The 14432-nt window shown below is 52.9% G+C and overlaps 1 protein-coding gene across 3 annotated transcripts in view; it reads left to right on the forward strand.

Annotated features, from left to right (window-relative positions):
* The window catches only part of TTC12 (tetratricopeptide repeat domain 12), a 53083-nt gene extending 41069 nt beyond the window's left edge, over positions 1–12014 (forward strand). For all 3 annotated transcript variants that reach the window (XM_054725103.1, XM_054725105.1, XM_054725102.1), the window contains exons 14-22: positions 961–1053; positions 2457–2517; positions 3191–3328; positions 4942–5040; positions 5449–5517; positions 8116–8217; positions 9650–9749; positions 10651–10876; positions 11851–12014. In XM_054725103.1, coding sequence (XP_054581078.1) covers positions 961–1053; positions 2457–2517; positions 3191–3328; positions 4942–5040; positions 5449–5517; positions 8116–8217; positions 9650–9749; positions 10651–10876; positions 11851–11926 — 964 coding nt within the window. In that variant the 3' untranslated portion in view covers positions 11927–12014. The remainder of the gene's footprint in view (positions 1–960; positions 1054–2456; positions 2518–3190; positions 3329–4941; positions 5041–5448; positions 5518–8115; positions 8218–9649; positions 9750–10650; positions 10877–11850) is intronic.
* Positions 12015–14432: the final 2418 nt, after the last annotated feature.

Genomic DNA, 14432 nt, shown 5'->3' on the forward strand with positions numbered 1-14432 from the left:
GCCTGCAAGCTCCTTGGACAGTGCCCAGCAGGTGTTGACTGAATGAACAAAGGGACAAAAAGCCAGGACAAAAAGCCAGCACTACACTTTCAAGTGATAGCTGACATATCAGCTGCTCCTTGCAGCCTTCTTCATCGCCACCCTCCCACACCTCCCACCAGGTGGACTCCGTGCCCACTTTACATGAGTTTGTTTCTGTCATATCACCCAGGTGCTTAGTACTGCCCTCCCCGTACTGAGCACGGCACTGAGCGCACTGTGGGTGCTGAGTATAGGCCTGCTGGTTGCACAAGTGGCTCCTACTTTGTCCTGGGCTGGTCAGTCTGTTAGGGCAGCCTGAGGTTGCAATAGCTTTGTTTGGCAACTCCACTGGACTATTTGCTCATAGTGGGTTTGCAGTTACCTAGTAGCCCTTAAATCTTGTTCATATGAACCAGTTATAAACCAGGTCTACCAATTCTGTTACTTATGCAGAATTTCCAGCTCTAAGTGGAGGAGTTTGACTTTAACTGTATTAAATTTTGTCTGATATATTCAGCAGCCTGTCAAAATCTTGTGAAGTCTTTATTCCATCCCCCACCTTATTAGGGGGCCCTCCTACTTTAGTCATTAGCAGATTAGTGAGCATGCCATTTAGATGTCATTTATGTGATTGAACTTGGCCGAGCCAGAGTCACATGGCAGAAGCCCCAGCAATCCCTTCCTGTCGTCGTCTGATAATCAGTGAACTTGGGTTAAAACTGTTCAACCCTGGGACTGCACATGGGGAGGAAGAGCCACTCTGCAGGAGGGTCTGTCACTGGGTGGGCCAGAGCTGGGCTTCCTAGGCGCCGTGGCAGGACACTCCAGCTACCTCCCCTGCATGCTGGCTCCTTCCTGGCCTCCTTGCAAGGTGTCCTTGTTGGAAATGCTGTCAGTTGGAGGATAGCCCACTCTGAGGTTGTACTGGGTTTTTTGCAGATTGTTGGAAGCCCTGGTGTCATTTCTTGACTTCACAGATGAGAGGGCCACCTCAGCCATGGGACTGCTCACAGACTTGGCGCTGGAAGAAAGGTAACATTTATTGACAGAAGTTGACATCTCTCCTTCAACTGTTGCTGACTGTCTGATATTTTAGAAAGTGCAGCATACAGTGAGGCTGGCCAGTGGGCATTGCAAGGCTCACTGAGTCAGAGGGCTCATGCCTTCCCAGGCCGTGGTCAGCACGCCTGTTCCAGCCCCTCGGGGCAGGGGACCCAGTCCTCAGCGGGGTTGGAAGCAGTAATGTACTTAAAACACAATAGACAAGCTTACTGTGTGTTGGAGAAGCTTCTTCCCCTTAATCAGCACCCAATGGGAACTGCCTAGCAAATGTGAACTGAATAGATGTGAGTGAGAGAGAGTGCACAGTAAAATGAAGCCTCCTCTTGGGTTGCCAGTGGCATTATGGGTAACCATCCCCCCCCCACCTTTTTTTTTTTTTTTTTTGCTTAGCTACTGGGGAATTCAGTAAGGGTCTTACATTTTTCATAATTCTTAAGTGTGTTTTTTTTTTCAGTGTCTCTTGTTTGTTTAATTTCCTCACCTCCTTTAGAACATCATGCTTAGAAATGACCACGAGAGAGTGCTTCTTTGCTCCTGGACAGGCTCTCAGCACAGGCTGGGGACTCAGTAGCTGCTCTGGCCTGTGGAGATGTGTGTATAGCATGTGGATACATGTGTAGCATGTAGGGATGTGTGTAGCATGTGGAGATGTATATAACATGTGGAGACATGTAGCACGTGGAAATGTGTTTGTAATATGGAGATATGCACAGCATGTGGAGATGTGTGTAGCATGTGGGGGTGTGTAGCATGTGGAGGTGTGTAACATGTGAAGACATGTGTATCATGTGAAGATATGTGTAGAGGTTTGTAGCACATAGATGTATGTAGCATGTGGAGACGTGTGTGGTGTGCAGAGGCGCATGTAGCATGTGGAAACCCGTATGTAGCATGTAGAAGCAGTGCACACCATGTGGAGGCATGTGTAGCACATGGAGACGTATGTAGCATGTGGAGACATGTGTAGCATGTGGAGACACATGTGTAGCTGGGATTCCTTGTGGCTGTGCCGAGGAACCATGCTTGCACTGCACTTCCTGTTTGCACAGCACGCAGCGCAGACTCGGAGCGAGGGGAGGGCAGGATGGTGGGAGGTCAGTTTGGCAAAGCCTAGGGATTCCAGAAATTTCTGCATAAGTGCTGCCATCTGAGACCTGATGTTTAACATCAAAGGCAATTCTTCAGACTTAGAGAAATGAAAGCCGCATCATATACCTGGGGTATTCTCTTCTGTTTCCGAATGAGTCATCCAGGCACGTGGCAAACACAGGGGCCCAGAATTTGTGTCTATTCACCCCCTCACCTGAGAATCTGCATTTCTCTTATAGCTTGTACAATGTGGAGCTAAATCACGGCTGGTGTTCTCCCAACAGATTCCAAGTCTGGTTCCGGGCCAACCTCGCAGGTGTTCTCCCGGCTCTCAGAGGCGTGCTGGTGAGCAGGTCTTCATTTCATCATCTCTGACTCTCAGGGGCGTGAGCCGTTTAAACACAGTCACACTCCAGAGCGCCTGTTGACTCTCAGGTTCAGGAATCGTTTATTCACAGCTGGAATTTACACAGTTCTTATTAAAACAGCCCTAGCTGGGCCAGGTGGAGAGGGCACATGCAGGCTCATCGCGGGGGGAGGAAGAGCTGGACGTGGCCTCTGCGTCTTGGGTGAAGGTGGAGAGAGGGCTCAGGTTCATCAGTCCCCTGTGATCCTAAGTCTGGTCATGAGGACTGTGTGCAACCCTGAATGAAAGTTGTCCTGGTCAGAGGGCGAGTGTGGAGATCTGAGCTGAGGAGCAAGGTGGTGGAGGAGTTCGAGGAGAGCATGCTGGGACTAGACCTGTCCCTGGGGAGCCACGTCTCGGGACTTCAGCATGTCTACAGCCCAGTCTCTTAGACGTGGAAGTGGAAGCTCTGCTGTCCAGGCTGGTTGCAGGCCACGTGCTTTGGGGTTAACCCGTGTGCCTCCACCCTGTTGCCAGCATGACCCTATTGATGCCGGTGTGACGCTGCACTCTGGTTCCCGGAATTTTGGTGCACGAGGGGTGCCCCTGGGGATGATGCTAGCATCATCTGCCTGCTCTCTGCACATTTGCTTTCTCTTGATTCTCTTTTAGAAGAGAGACCCCAAGGAAGTCAACACCTCAGCTCTCAGCCAGTGCGTGTCCATCATGGGAAACCTCAGTGCTGACGCTGCCACCGGAAGACAGATGTCTGCCTCTGAGGAATTTGGGGATGCTTGCTTGGGCCTCATGGTATTTTAGCTTTTCTCCTTAAAGCTGGTCTTCTATCTGCTTTGGGGGTGTTGGCTTCTTCTTCATTATCTAGATTTTCTAAAAATTCTGTTTGAGAGTGCTGGATCCAGTAGCTTCTTTTTTCTGTGACCACAGATTTTATGGGCAGCTGACCTCAGCGAGCCTCCACATCATGTCTCATTCACCCTGGAGAGGCTTGAAGGGTTTGCTGGCGGAGCTGGCTTGGCCACCCATTTGAGCAGCTCAGCCTCAGTGTAAACACAGGACCAGGTTGAACCAGGGTCACATGGCAGAGGCACAAGAGACTCCTTGGGAGTGTCCCATACTAACACTAACTCATAGACTGGTCTCTAATCTTCCAACATCACGTAGGTTCATGACATTGCAATGTAGGGAGTTTAAGTAATGCTGAGACCATTGCCAAGGGGAAGATGACTTTAAAAGCTACAAGGCAGCCCTGGCTGGTGTGGCTCAGTTGGTTGGAGCATAGTGCCATACACCAAAAGGTGGCAGGTTTGATCCCCAGTTGGGGTGTATACAGGAGGCATCAGATTGATGTGTCTCTCTCCCTCTCCTTCTCCTCCTTCCTCTCCCTTTCCCTTCCTCTCTAAAATCAACTAAATCTTACCTTATAATAGACAAATATGCAAATTGACCACACCTTCGCTACACCCAAGCCACGCCCACCAACCAAGCCACGCCCATCAACCACGCCCACCAGGAAACCGTTGCAGGGACGCTGGATGTGGCGGAGCCCAAGGCCAGGAAAGCCGCCCGAGGCTTTCCCGGCCTTGGGCGCCAGCGGGGAGCCTGCGCCTATCGCAGGAGACCACTGGGGGTCGGCTCCTGCTATCGGTCGCAGGGACGAGAGCCCAAGGCCGGGAAAGCCAGCGGGGTGCCTGCGCCGATCGCAGGAGACCACTGGGGGTCGGCTCCTGCGATCGGTCGCAGGGACGCTGGGTGCAGCCGAGCCCAAGGCCACCGCCCAGGGCCAAGCCCGGACCCTGAAAGAAGGCAGAAGGCGGTGGCCACAGCCAAAGCCTGGGTCCCCGGTGCCGGCAGAAAACTGGTGCAGGCAGCCAGGTGAATGAAGGTCTATTGCACGAATCTTCGTGTAAACGGGCTACTAGTATATATATATAAATCAACTAAATCAGCTATATATATATATATATATATATATATATATATATATATATATAAAAGCCTAAGCAACTGTCATGACCGGTCGACCGAAAGACCAGTCGACTGGTCGCTATGATGTGCACTGACCACCAGGGGTCGACGTTCAACATAGGAGCTGCCCCCTGGTGGTCAGTGCGCTCCCACAACCAACCTCCCACTGCCGGCCACCCTCCTGCAGTCCCTCCCACTGCAGCCAGCCGGCCCTGATCGGCCCTGATCGCTGACCAGGCCAAAGGACCCCACCCATGCACAAATTCATGCACCAGGCCTCTAGTATATACATATACATATACATATACATATACATATACATATACATATACATATACATATACATATACATAGGTGTGTGTGTGTGTGTGTGTGTGTGTGTGTTTTTAAAGCTGTATGACAGAAAGGTTATGGGTTACCTTGTTTTGTTTCCAAAGGCCAGGTGTGAGGAGGAAGTAGACTTGTCCAGAGACATCATATATGCCCTCCTGGGACTCATGATGAACTTGTGTCTTCAGTCCCCCTTTGTCTCTGAGGTACAGTATTCTTTTCTCCCTACCTCAAACCCTGGGACAACCTAAACACATTCTGTTGCATAGAACCATTCTCATGTTCGCCAAGAGCTAGAAGCCCCTGGAGCCAGCACGGGCAGTGGGACTGGGAAATGCTGGGGGACACTCTCTCTGCTTCATGGAGGGATGGATGAGTCACTCGGTCAGGTGCTCATTCAGAAAATAGAGTGTGCAGGATGCGCATGCTGCTAGGTCCTGCATTTACAAAGTCAGATAAATGTGGTTCCTGCCCTCAGGGTTTGTGCCCTGTAGTGAGGGAATGTGGCGGTGAACAGGAGGGTGGTCAGCTCCCAACAGGGCTTGGAGGGAGCTCTATCAAAGACTCTGATGACCAGAGCATTCACAGCCCCTTCTCCGTCCCCATGGCTGCAGGTCTGGGCCGCGGAGGTGAGCAGGAGGTGCATGTCGCTACTGAACAGCCAGGATGGAGGAGTCCTGACAGTAAGATTGGGAGAGCCAGAACAGCATCCTTTGTTCTCCTTCGTGTTGTTTTCATGTCGGTGCATCTTACCCTTTCAAAGGCATCACACCTTTGAGATTCTGCCAGCTCCGAGGGATGAGGAGGGCACACTCCTCAGAATGGTGCCCATAATCACACAATCCTCAGACTTGCCTGCAGCTTCATGGGGTTTAGTGACCACTGCCCAGCACCCATCTGTGGAGCCCCCTAGAGTCCAGGAGCCCTTTGGTGTCTGCTCTGGAACTTATCTGATTTGTCCTATTTCAAGATATCCTTGTGCAAATGGAATGGGCCATGCAATTTTGTGTAGAATCTCTTTTCCATGATCAACAAAACCAAACCCATGTTTTCAAGCCAGTGATCCCAGAGGCGGTTTAAGCATAGTGGCCTTAGCCGCCTTGGAGGTATATGCTGGAATGGCTTTTAAACTCCGTTTCCATTTGAATAAGAAAACCGAGAAGGCGGGTGGTGAGCGCTGTGCGTCAGGGGATACTGATGTGGTTCAAGAGGCTATTTGCCAGCATCCCAGGATGTGTTATAAATGCACATTAGGAATTATCCCAACTTTCCTACCTATTAGGGCCCCAAAGCCTAGAAAAGTCCCTGGGGTCACATTCAGGGCATCCTGGAAAGCCAGCCCTTAAAAGGTCATGGACTGGGGGCCGGTTCCAGGGTGGGGGTGAAGGTTCTGAGTAGACCCAGAGCATCCTGTTTGGAGCTAGCATGCCCACACTGCCCTGAGGTCAGTCCCGGCATTGTGGGGGAGGGTTTCTAACCTGGGCTCCAGGAACAACGCCTGGTAGGTCTGCAGTTCCTGGCACCCCTGCAATTGTGTAGACAATTCTGAGTGTATGCGCATTTCCATGGGTGGGGACAGCACAACTTCCATCAGATCCTCAGAAAGCATCCACGACCCCAAAGTGGTGAACACCATTGTTCTTGGGTAGTCGAGGCTTTTCTGGATGGTCTAAATCAGGGGTGGGGAACCTTTTCTCTGCCGAGGGCCATTTGGATATCTATAACATCATTCTTGGGCCATACAAAATTATCAACTTAAAAATCAGCCTTCTATATTTGGTCAGACATTTAATTAACTCACCCCTAATGCCTTGGCAGGACCAGACAACATGATTCTGTGGGCCTTCCACGGCCCGCGGGCCGTATATTCCCCACCTCTAGTCTAAACCTAAAGCTAGGCCAGCACTAGCTTTATGCTAACCATTCAGGACTCTCTTGGCCAGACTTTCCCAGGACTCTGCATGTGCCACAGTTGGGTGCTGGTGGCGTGTTGAGTGGGGCAGCAGCTCCAGCAGGAGAATCGGTCCTTCCTTAGGGTGCTCTCTACTGTCTCGAGCCTGGAAAGAGATCTGTGCTGTCAGCTGTGGAGACATTCCAGCCCCCGGGGGAAGCCGACAGGGAAGCAAGACTGATGACGTGCTAACACATAGTCTATGCCTTCTCCCTTTGAGACCTCTTAAAACGAGACTGCAGGCATTGGGGGGAAGTAGAAACCCACATCAACCAAGTGAACAGTCAAGAGGACACCAGTGGGTCAGGAGAAGGCAGAGCTGGAGAAACCTCGGTGTAGAGCACAGACTGAGGGGCACACCGCTGGAAAGGGACCCTGGAGAAGATGGCAACTTCAAAATGCCAGGTGCATCAGGGCAGCAGTGAGAGCCTAGGGGACTGCACTTGGCAGCCCCCGTCTGTCCCCCGGGCACAGAATCCGAGCACGTTTCTTCAGAGGCACTGGGAGACCGGAGAAGACGTGTGTGCTGTCTAGTATCTGGGGGTGCCACATGCCACCTGCTCACCAGCTTCCCATAAACACAGCAGACCCAAACATAGTATATTATCTTTTTCGTAAGTGTGATCGGCAGCTAAGGGTCCCCAGACATTTCAGGAAAGCCATACACATAAATAGAAAAACCACAACAAACAGAAAAATTGACCAGAAAAACAAACAAACAAACAGAGATGGTGTAGGACAGTGGTCGGCAAACTCATTAGTCAACAGAGCGGCAAACCGTGGCTCGCGAGCCGCATGTGGCTCGTGAGCCGCAGTTTGTCGACCACTGGTATAGGAAATAGGAAAAAAGTAGTAACTATTATTTGTATCCTCAGAAAAATTCAAAGTAGTATTATAGCCAAATTGTAGTAATAGTTTGCTATTTTAAAGAATTGGAACTGGAAGTCTCCCAGAAAATAGAACAAAAAGACAGATTCAGAACAGATAACGGAAAAGCTAAAAGACCCAGAGGATCAGTCCAGGAAGGCTGCCCTGGCCCTGGTACCAGCACTGCGGAGTAGCCAGGGCTTACGAAAGGTGAACTGGTGGCCTGTATGGAGCAGAAATGAGCTGAGCCATGATGCGCCAGGGCCAATGTTCGCAGCCCTTTGAATGTCCTACCTGGCAGCTGTATTAAAAACAACAGTGCTTGCTACTTGGCCATTACATATTTTTTAAATCAATTTGCAATTTTAAAATCAAGGTGCAAATTTTGCTTCCAATATCAATGGTTGTTTTACCTCCCCCTTGTTTAAGAACTTTGTTACCCTTCACTTTCTGCTTCCCCCAGAGAGCTGCTGGCGTCCTCAGCCGCACCCTCCCTTCCTCCCTGAAAATCGTCGAGGAGGCCCTAAGAGCAGGAGTGGTGAAGAAAATGATTAAGTTCCTGAAGGTAAAATACCGTCATTGCTTACAACCTCTGGAATTTCCAGGAGCATCTTATTTTATTGGGGGAACAGAAGTGAGGTGCCGCTATTTCACCCCTGCTAGATTTTAAACTTGAATGGAGTTCTCTTCTGCATGTCCACCCAGACTGTGCTCTGAACATCAACAAAAGATTGGTGAATAAATAAGTGAGTTGTTCCCCGGCTGGGTGGCTCAGTTAGAGCATCATCCAGATACGCCAAGGGTGTGGGTTCCATCTCTGTTCCGGCCACGCACAAGAATCAACCAATGAATGCAGAAATGGGGGGGACGACAAATTCTCTCTCTCCCCCTCCCTCCTCGTGTTCCTCTAAATAAGTAAGTAAATAAATTAAATAAGTAAACTGTCCATTAGATATACATAGAAACTGTGTGTCCAAGCCTGTCTTAGACATGCCTGGCCTCTGTCCTGGAAAACGATGGTCTGAGTAACTCACCCCAAGGTTTCTCAGCCTCTTACTCTGCTCACATTTTCCCGCTCACGACGCTTTATCCAGTTGTCGGGAGGACGATGGATGTAACTCCACTATGAGATGCGTGGGGTGCAATTACAGAAGGATGTGAAAAAGGATGTTCAAATCTCCCTTGTGATATGAGTGCAGTGAATCTAATCACATAGGTACAATAGGTAACCAGACTCACCTGGACGGGTGAGGGGCTTACGCAGCTGCCATCTCTGGATCCCACCCATGGTAGGTATGCCCAGGAGGATCACTCACCTATGTTAGTGTGGTGACCCCATGGGAGACTTATTCATAAAACTCCGGGCTTACAGGGCCAGGAAGCATGCTTGCTTAGGGGGAGGAGGGTGCTGGGTCAGGGACAGTATTGAGAGGGCAGGACAGGGTAGTCTGAGTTTTGGCTGCCACCTGCATGATGACTGTCATTCACTCTAGACAACTCTTGCAAACCTGCCAGAGGCTGCCGGTTGCATGCACACACGTGGTATTATGCATGCATATACGCACCGTGTGTTAGGTTATGATTTGACAGTTGTCACCTCGTAAAATGATGTAGGTCCCTGAGGTTCTCTGTGCAGGCCTGGCAGCCTTGGAAAGTCAGCCCTCGTTCTCAAATCCTGCAGTGAACGGTCCTTCCCTCCCTTTTTGGTAGATCTGTCCGTCGACAGCGTCATTCTCTTCCCAGCCACTCTCACAAAGCCTTGCCAGGCGATTCCTCAGGTGTACGTGCCAGGCCTGCACTCCCTGGTGTGGGCTGTGCTGGAGGGGTGAGTGCCACTCCCTCCGCAGGGCCACGCTCCTCAGGAAGTGCGCCCGTTCTCAGCGGGCCTCTCTTTTAGACGTTAGGAGGCCACGAGCAAGTCACAGCTGCTCACTGTGGTTTCTGCCAAGAACAGTCGCAGGATTGATGGTATTTTTCTAATTTCATTCGCAATCTAGGCGGGAGGCCAGACTGCCTCGCGTTATGCCGTGAAGACCCTGGCCATCTGCACTAACAGTTTCCACGAAGCACGAGAGGAAGTGATAAGACTGGACAAGAGTAAGTGATGCTTTCAGTAAGCGGAGCCCACACCCAGAGGTTAGTCATCCTTGAAGCTGCAAAGGGAACCGCAGGTGAGCAGAGAGGAGGGTCTTAGTGGAAAGCCGCTACCTCCCCGGCCTCCAGCTGTGTTTACACTGTCAGATGTCATCTCACCTCCAGCTCGGAGAGCATTTAATTAGCCCTGGGCTGCGCACAGGTAGCGGGCCCAGGCTTCGGATTCAGGCAACGGGGCTGAAGCAGGGAGCTACCACCTCCTGCCAAGTTAAATTGAAGTGGTTTCTAAAGCATTCTGCTTAGACAGACCTACCTAACATGGGTTCTCCTCTTTCACCAGGGCAGAGGGTTCACCTTTTAGTGAGCAAGGAAAGTAACCGGAGTCTGAGCCTGGCGTTGCTCTAGTAACTGAGGTCGGCTGCAGTCATTGGTAGCAGGGTTCCCAGGCCAGGCAGCCTGCTGATGTTCTCCTTGCCCCTCCCCTGGAATGTGCCAGGAGGGGACTGCCTGGGGCCCCTCCCTGCAGGCAGGAACCTTTCTTCTGGGCCCTATTGCTTGCCCTGCAGCCAGGATGCAGGCCGGTGGCCTGCCACTAGGGCTGTCAGGTGGAGAGTAGAGGTTAAGGCTGGGGACTTTAGAGAAGACAGCCCTGCGTGCCTGCCTCGCAGCATTCACCCACACCCATCAGTGTTGCGCCAGATACAGCCCAAGGCCTCTGAGGTACGTCAGAGACCCAGCAAGGAGCCGGTGGCACACAATACATTTTTGCTAAATGCGGGAGTGACATGCCCTTTCTCAGAGCTTCTGGGCACCTCGGTGTCCACTGGCACCTCCTCGCGCCTTTCATCCCTCTGCCAGCCTCCTGCTTGGCATTTGGAGGGACCGATGTGTGTTCTCCCTGCAGAGTTCAGTGTTCTGATGACGCTGCTTGGCTCGGAGGATGAGATTCTGGTGGGCAACGCCGCCCTCTGCCTGGGGAACTGCATGGAGGTGCCGCAGGTGGCGTCCTCCCTGCTGAAGACGGACATCGTGCAAGTCCTGTTAAAGCTCGCAGCCCGCGATGTGCGGGAGAGGGCTGTGCCGCTGAACGCAGGGATCGCTCTGGGGAAGCTGTGCACTGCCGAGCCCAGGTGTGCAGGAGGGGGAGGCGTGCGGGGGGGGGGGGGGGGGGGGCTCTGCCCCGGGAGCCCTGGCTGACAGGGTTGGGCCCTAGTAGCTGCCTCTTGGAGGAAGCCTTCCCTGAGGGAACTGGGGGCCCCTCAGGCTCCACCCAGAGAGGGAAGACTTTTATCTGACAGGGATTTGCTTCCTGTCATTGTCCTCTCTGCATTCCACTCCCTCACTCTCCATCCTCCTCTCCTATTTCTACTCCTCCTTCCTCTCCCTTTCACCATCTCTCCTCTCTCCCTCCTCTCCCCTCTACTTTTCCAAAAAAGTTAGACCTCCCACCTCATTCTTGTTTGCCCAGGGCCTGAGCATATGGGAGAGGGTCCAGTGCCCATAGCGTTCTCCTGCTGGAGCAAACCAAAATGAGACATGACAAGCCAGGGCAAGACAGCTTCGCTCTAACTGCGTCCACTGCTCCTGTTTAGCTCACACGCTGTTCTGCTCTGATGCGTTTAAACACCTAGTCATTCACGCTCCCAGCAGAATGCAACGCCACCGTGGCTGCATGCCGGAGCCCCGGCATAGAGGGGGTGCCTTCCTTGGCAGGGAGGGTGTCTGGCCTGCCTGGCTCCATCCTTTGCAGCCTCACGCCTCTGACTCCTCCTCCGTGGAATGAGGGGGTTGGCCTGTATGGCATCTAAGGTCCTTTCAAGTTGTCTGGTTGTTCAAATGGGAGGAATGGATAGAGTCTTTCTTCCACAGAAAGCACGGCACGTTAGCTAGCGTGAGCCCAAAGTTCCCGAGAGCAAGGTGCCGTCGGATCAGCCTGTCACACCTGCCACTCAGCGGGAGTGTTGGCAGTGTCTGCGGGCCTCCCTGAGGGCTCCAGGGCCCCAGCCTCGGCCCCTGGCCACCTTCCTGCCAGGGCTAGTGAGGGGGCGGCCTGGACTCAGCAGCCCGCACGCAGGTCCTGGAGCTTGTGTTCTGATTGCGACAGGTTTGCTGCTCAGCTGAGAGAGCTTCATGGGCTAGAAATTCTCAACTCTACCGTGAAGCACATCCAGGATTCTTGAGGCACGTGGTGTCTGTGCAAACACAGGACTGCACGCTCTGGGTTGCTCCTGGTTAATAAAACCCTAAAGTGGCCATTCCAGAACCAAATGCTGGCTTTCCGAGTCCGTGCCTGTTGGTTTTCATTGGTAGCAGGAGAGTGGGCGTGAGGCCAGCTGCCGCGGCAGGAACTGCCTGCCTGCCCAGGGGCCCCTTCTGCGGAGGCTGGGCTCCAGCAGGCGAAACGCCAGGCATCTTGTAAGTGACGGTTCTAGATAGGAGCTCTGTTCTGCCAGCCTCCCCCTCCCCCTCCGGCTGCAATCCGCTGGCAGCATGCTAGGAACACCAGGTCTGCTCTCCGGCTGTGGGACACCAGCCAGCTGCAGGCACCACATGGCGGCGGCTTCCCGCGGCCTGGCCTGGCCCGTGGCCGCACATGCTCTTGAACTCTGGGGCCAGGGGTGGGAAGAGGAGTTCTCCACAACCAGGGGGACGTTCCTGGAAGTGCCACCTGGTGCCCTCCTCCAGTCCGACTAATGCCGCTGTGCTCACCCCATCCTGTGTGTCACTAGCTCTCACAGATGCCGACATTCATTTCCCTAATCCACCTGCACTCTCACCCCTGCCCAGAAGCCCCTGCTCCCCTGCCTCTGCCCTAGGTCCACTCTCAAACGGCTGGGGCCACCTCTGCACCCCAAGCCCCTAAGTGAAAAGTCCAGTAAGTGACACGACTCTTCCACTTCTCAGTACATGTACCTGAGCACTGTAGGGAAGGAGGCGGGACCTGTATGGCACAGTGAACACCAAGAGTCCCGGACCAAAGTCCCAAACACTTATGGTCTTACCCTACTACCTGGCAGCTGTGTGACTTTGGGCAAGTCACTTAACCTCTCTGAACTTTGGTAGCTGCTTCTGTTAAAACTAGAATAATACAGGTCCAACCTATCTCCTGTATTGCTGTGAAGATTAAACGACACTTTAGAAGTAAAGGAACTTTGGGAATCACCAAGTGCTACACAGATAGGACATATTGTCAGGCTCCATCTTGAGGCCAAGGGAGTTGACTGTGGTGTCAGCTGGATTCCATTTGAGTGGCCTGGGAAGGGGTAAAACACTGGTCCTTCAAGGAATCAGAGCTGGACAATTTTTGGACCCTGCTGGAAAGGAAATTTTCCTTCTGGATTTTGTTCATCATACCGAAGAAATGGTTTTTCACAAGTCAGGTGGCTCTTAGCTTATATTAGAAACTTTGCTCCTGAAGCCAAGATAGATCATTGGCACTTTGGGGGGCTGGAGTGAAATCAGTAGCCCCGAGACCCGCACGGTGGGCTCAGGGGACCACGTGGGGCTGGAGCAAGCTCATGGGCTCTGTGATAGTGCCGTCGCCCTGGCCCTGCATGGCAGGCAAGTGACAGGCCACAGGAGAGGCCAGCACCTGCCCACTCAGTCCCTCACGCAGACACCTCTTGCCGCACTTGAAGAGGGTCCTGAATGGCAAAGGGAGATGGCTTGTTGCTAACAGAGCACAAGTAGGAAATTGGAGGCTGCAAGATGTGCTGTTTGGGGAGAGAACCCAGTGGAGCTGTAAGAATGGAAAGGTGCCTGTGCACAACCAGCAGGAAGTCCTGGCCCCGCCTCCCCCTCTTGAGCTGCACTCCTCCTCCCCGGCTCTTGAAAATGGCTATTACACATCTAATCTCTTCCCCGAAGAGTGGGGAATGTCACATTATGTCACTCTTTGCTTCAGAGTGCCCGCCGAGAGCAGCAATGTTCTCTGGCTGCACCGGGGAGCTCCCTCCTCGCAGGTGGAAAGATGGTTTATATCCCGCTGTTCGCCTTCTCCAGTGCGGGGCCAGCCCTCCAAGTCTTGTTACCTCTAACACATGGGACACACAGGGCTCCTGGGCAGCATGGAAGAGCCACTTCCACATTGAAGACGGGGCTCACCGCTTTGTGCCAGGAGTCACTGCACCATCCTCCCACCCTCGGGGTCACAGCTTATTCCGGGAGCTGGGATTGCCCACCCTAAGGAGGCTGTGACTGAGACGAGGCTGACAGTCACTCTGAAGCCCCCGCAGAGGTGTGAGGGAACGGTGGTGACCAGCCACCTAGGCAATGCGGCATGGCAGTTTAGAGGACAGCAGGCGGCACTGAGGGTAGATGTTGGGAGAAAGTAGCAGGAAGGGGCAGGATGCTGTTGTCAGCCATTTCCCGGGGATCCATCTGTTAGGACAAGGCCAGATGACACAATCTCCCACGACTTTTTCCAAAATACAGTCCCACTTTGTGAACGCCTTGACAATGCAGGCTCTCCAGAGGGCCCAGCCATTTACTCTCTTAGCCAATTCACTCCCAACTCACCCCTTCCCCAATGCCAGGGGCTCTCGGTCCTCAGGGGCTGCGGGCTGCGGGCTGCGGGCCTGCAGAGAGAGGCTGGGTCCTGCCCACGCCCTGAGCATGTGCTCCGCACGGGGCACAGTCACACGTGCCTAGTAATCGTGCCGCACAAAGACCCTGAAGGTAGGTGTC

The sequence above is a fragment of the Eptesicus fuscus genome, chromosome 13 (assembly GCF_027574615.1).
Source record: "Eptesicus fuscus isolate TK198812 chromosome 13, DD_ASM_mEF_20220401, whole genome shotgun sequence".
Taxonomy (NCBI): domain Eukaryota; kingdom Metazoa; phylum Chordata; class Mammalia; order Chiroptera; family Vespertilionidae; genus Eptesicus; species Eptesicus fuscus.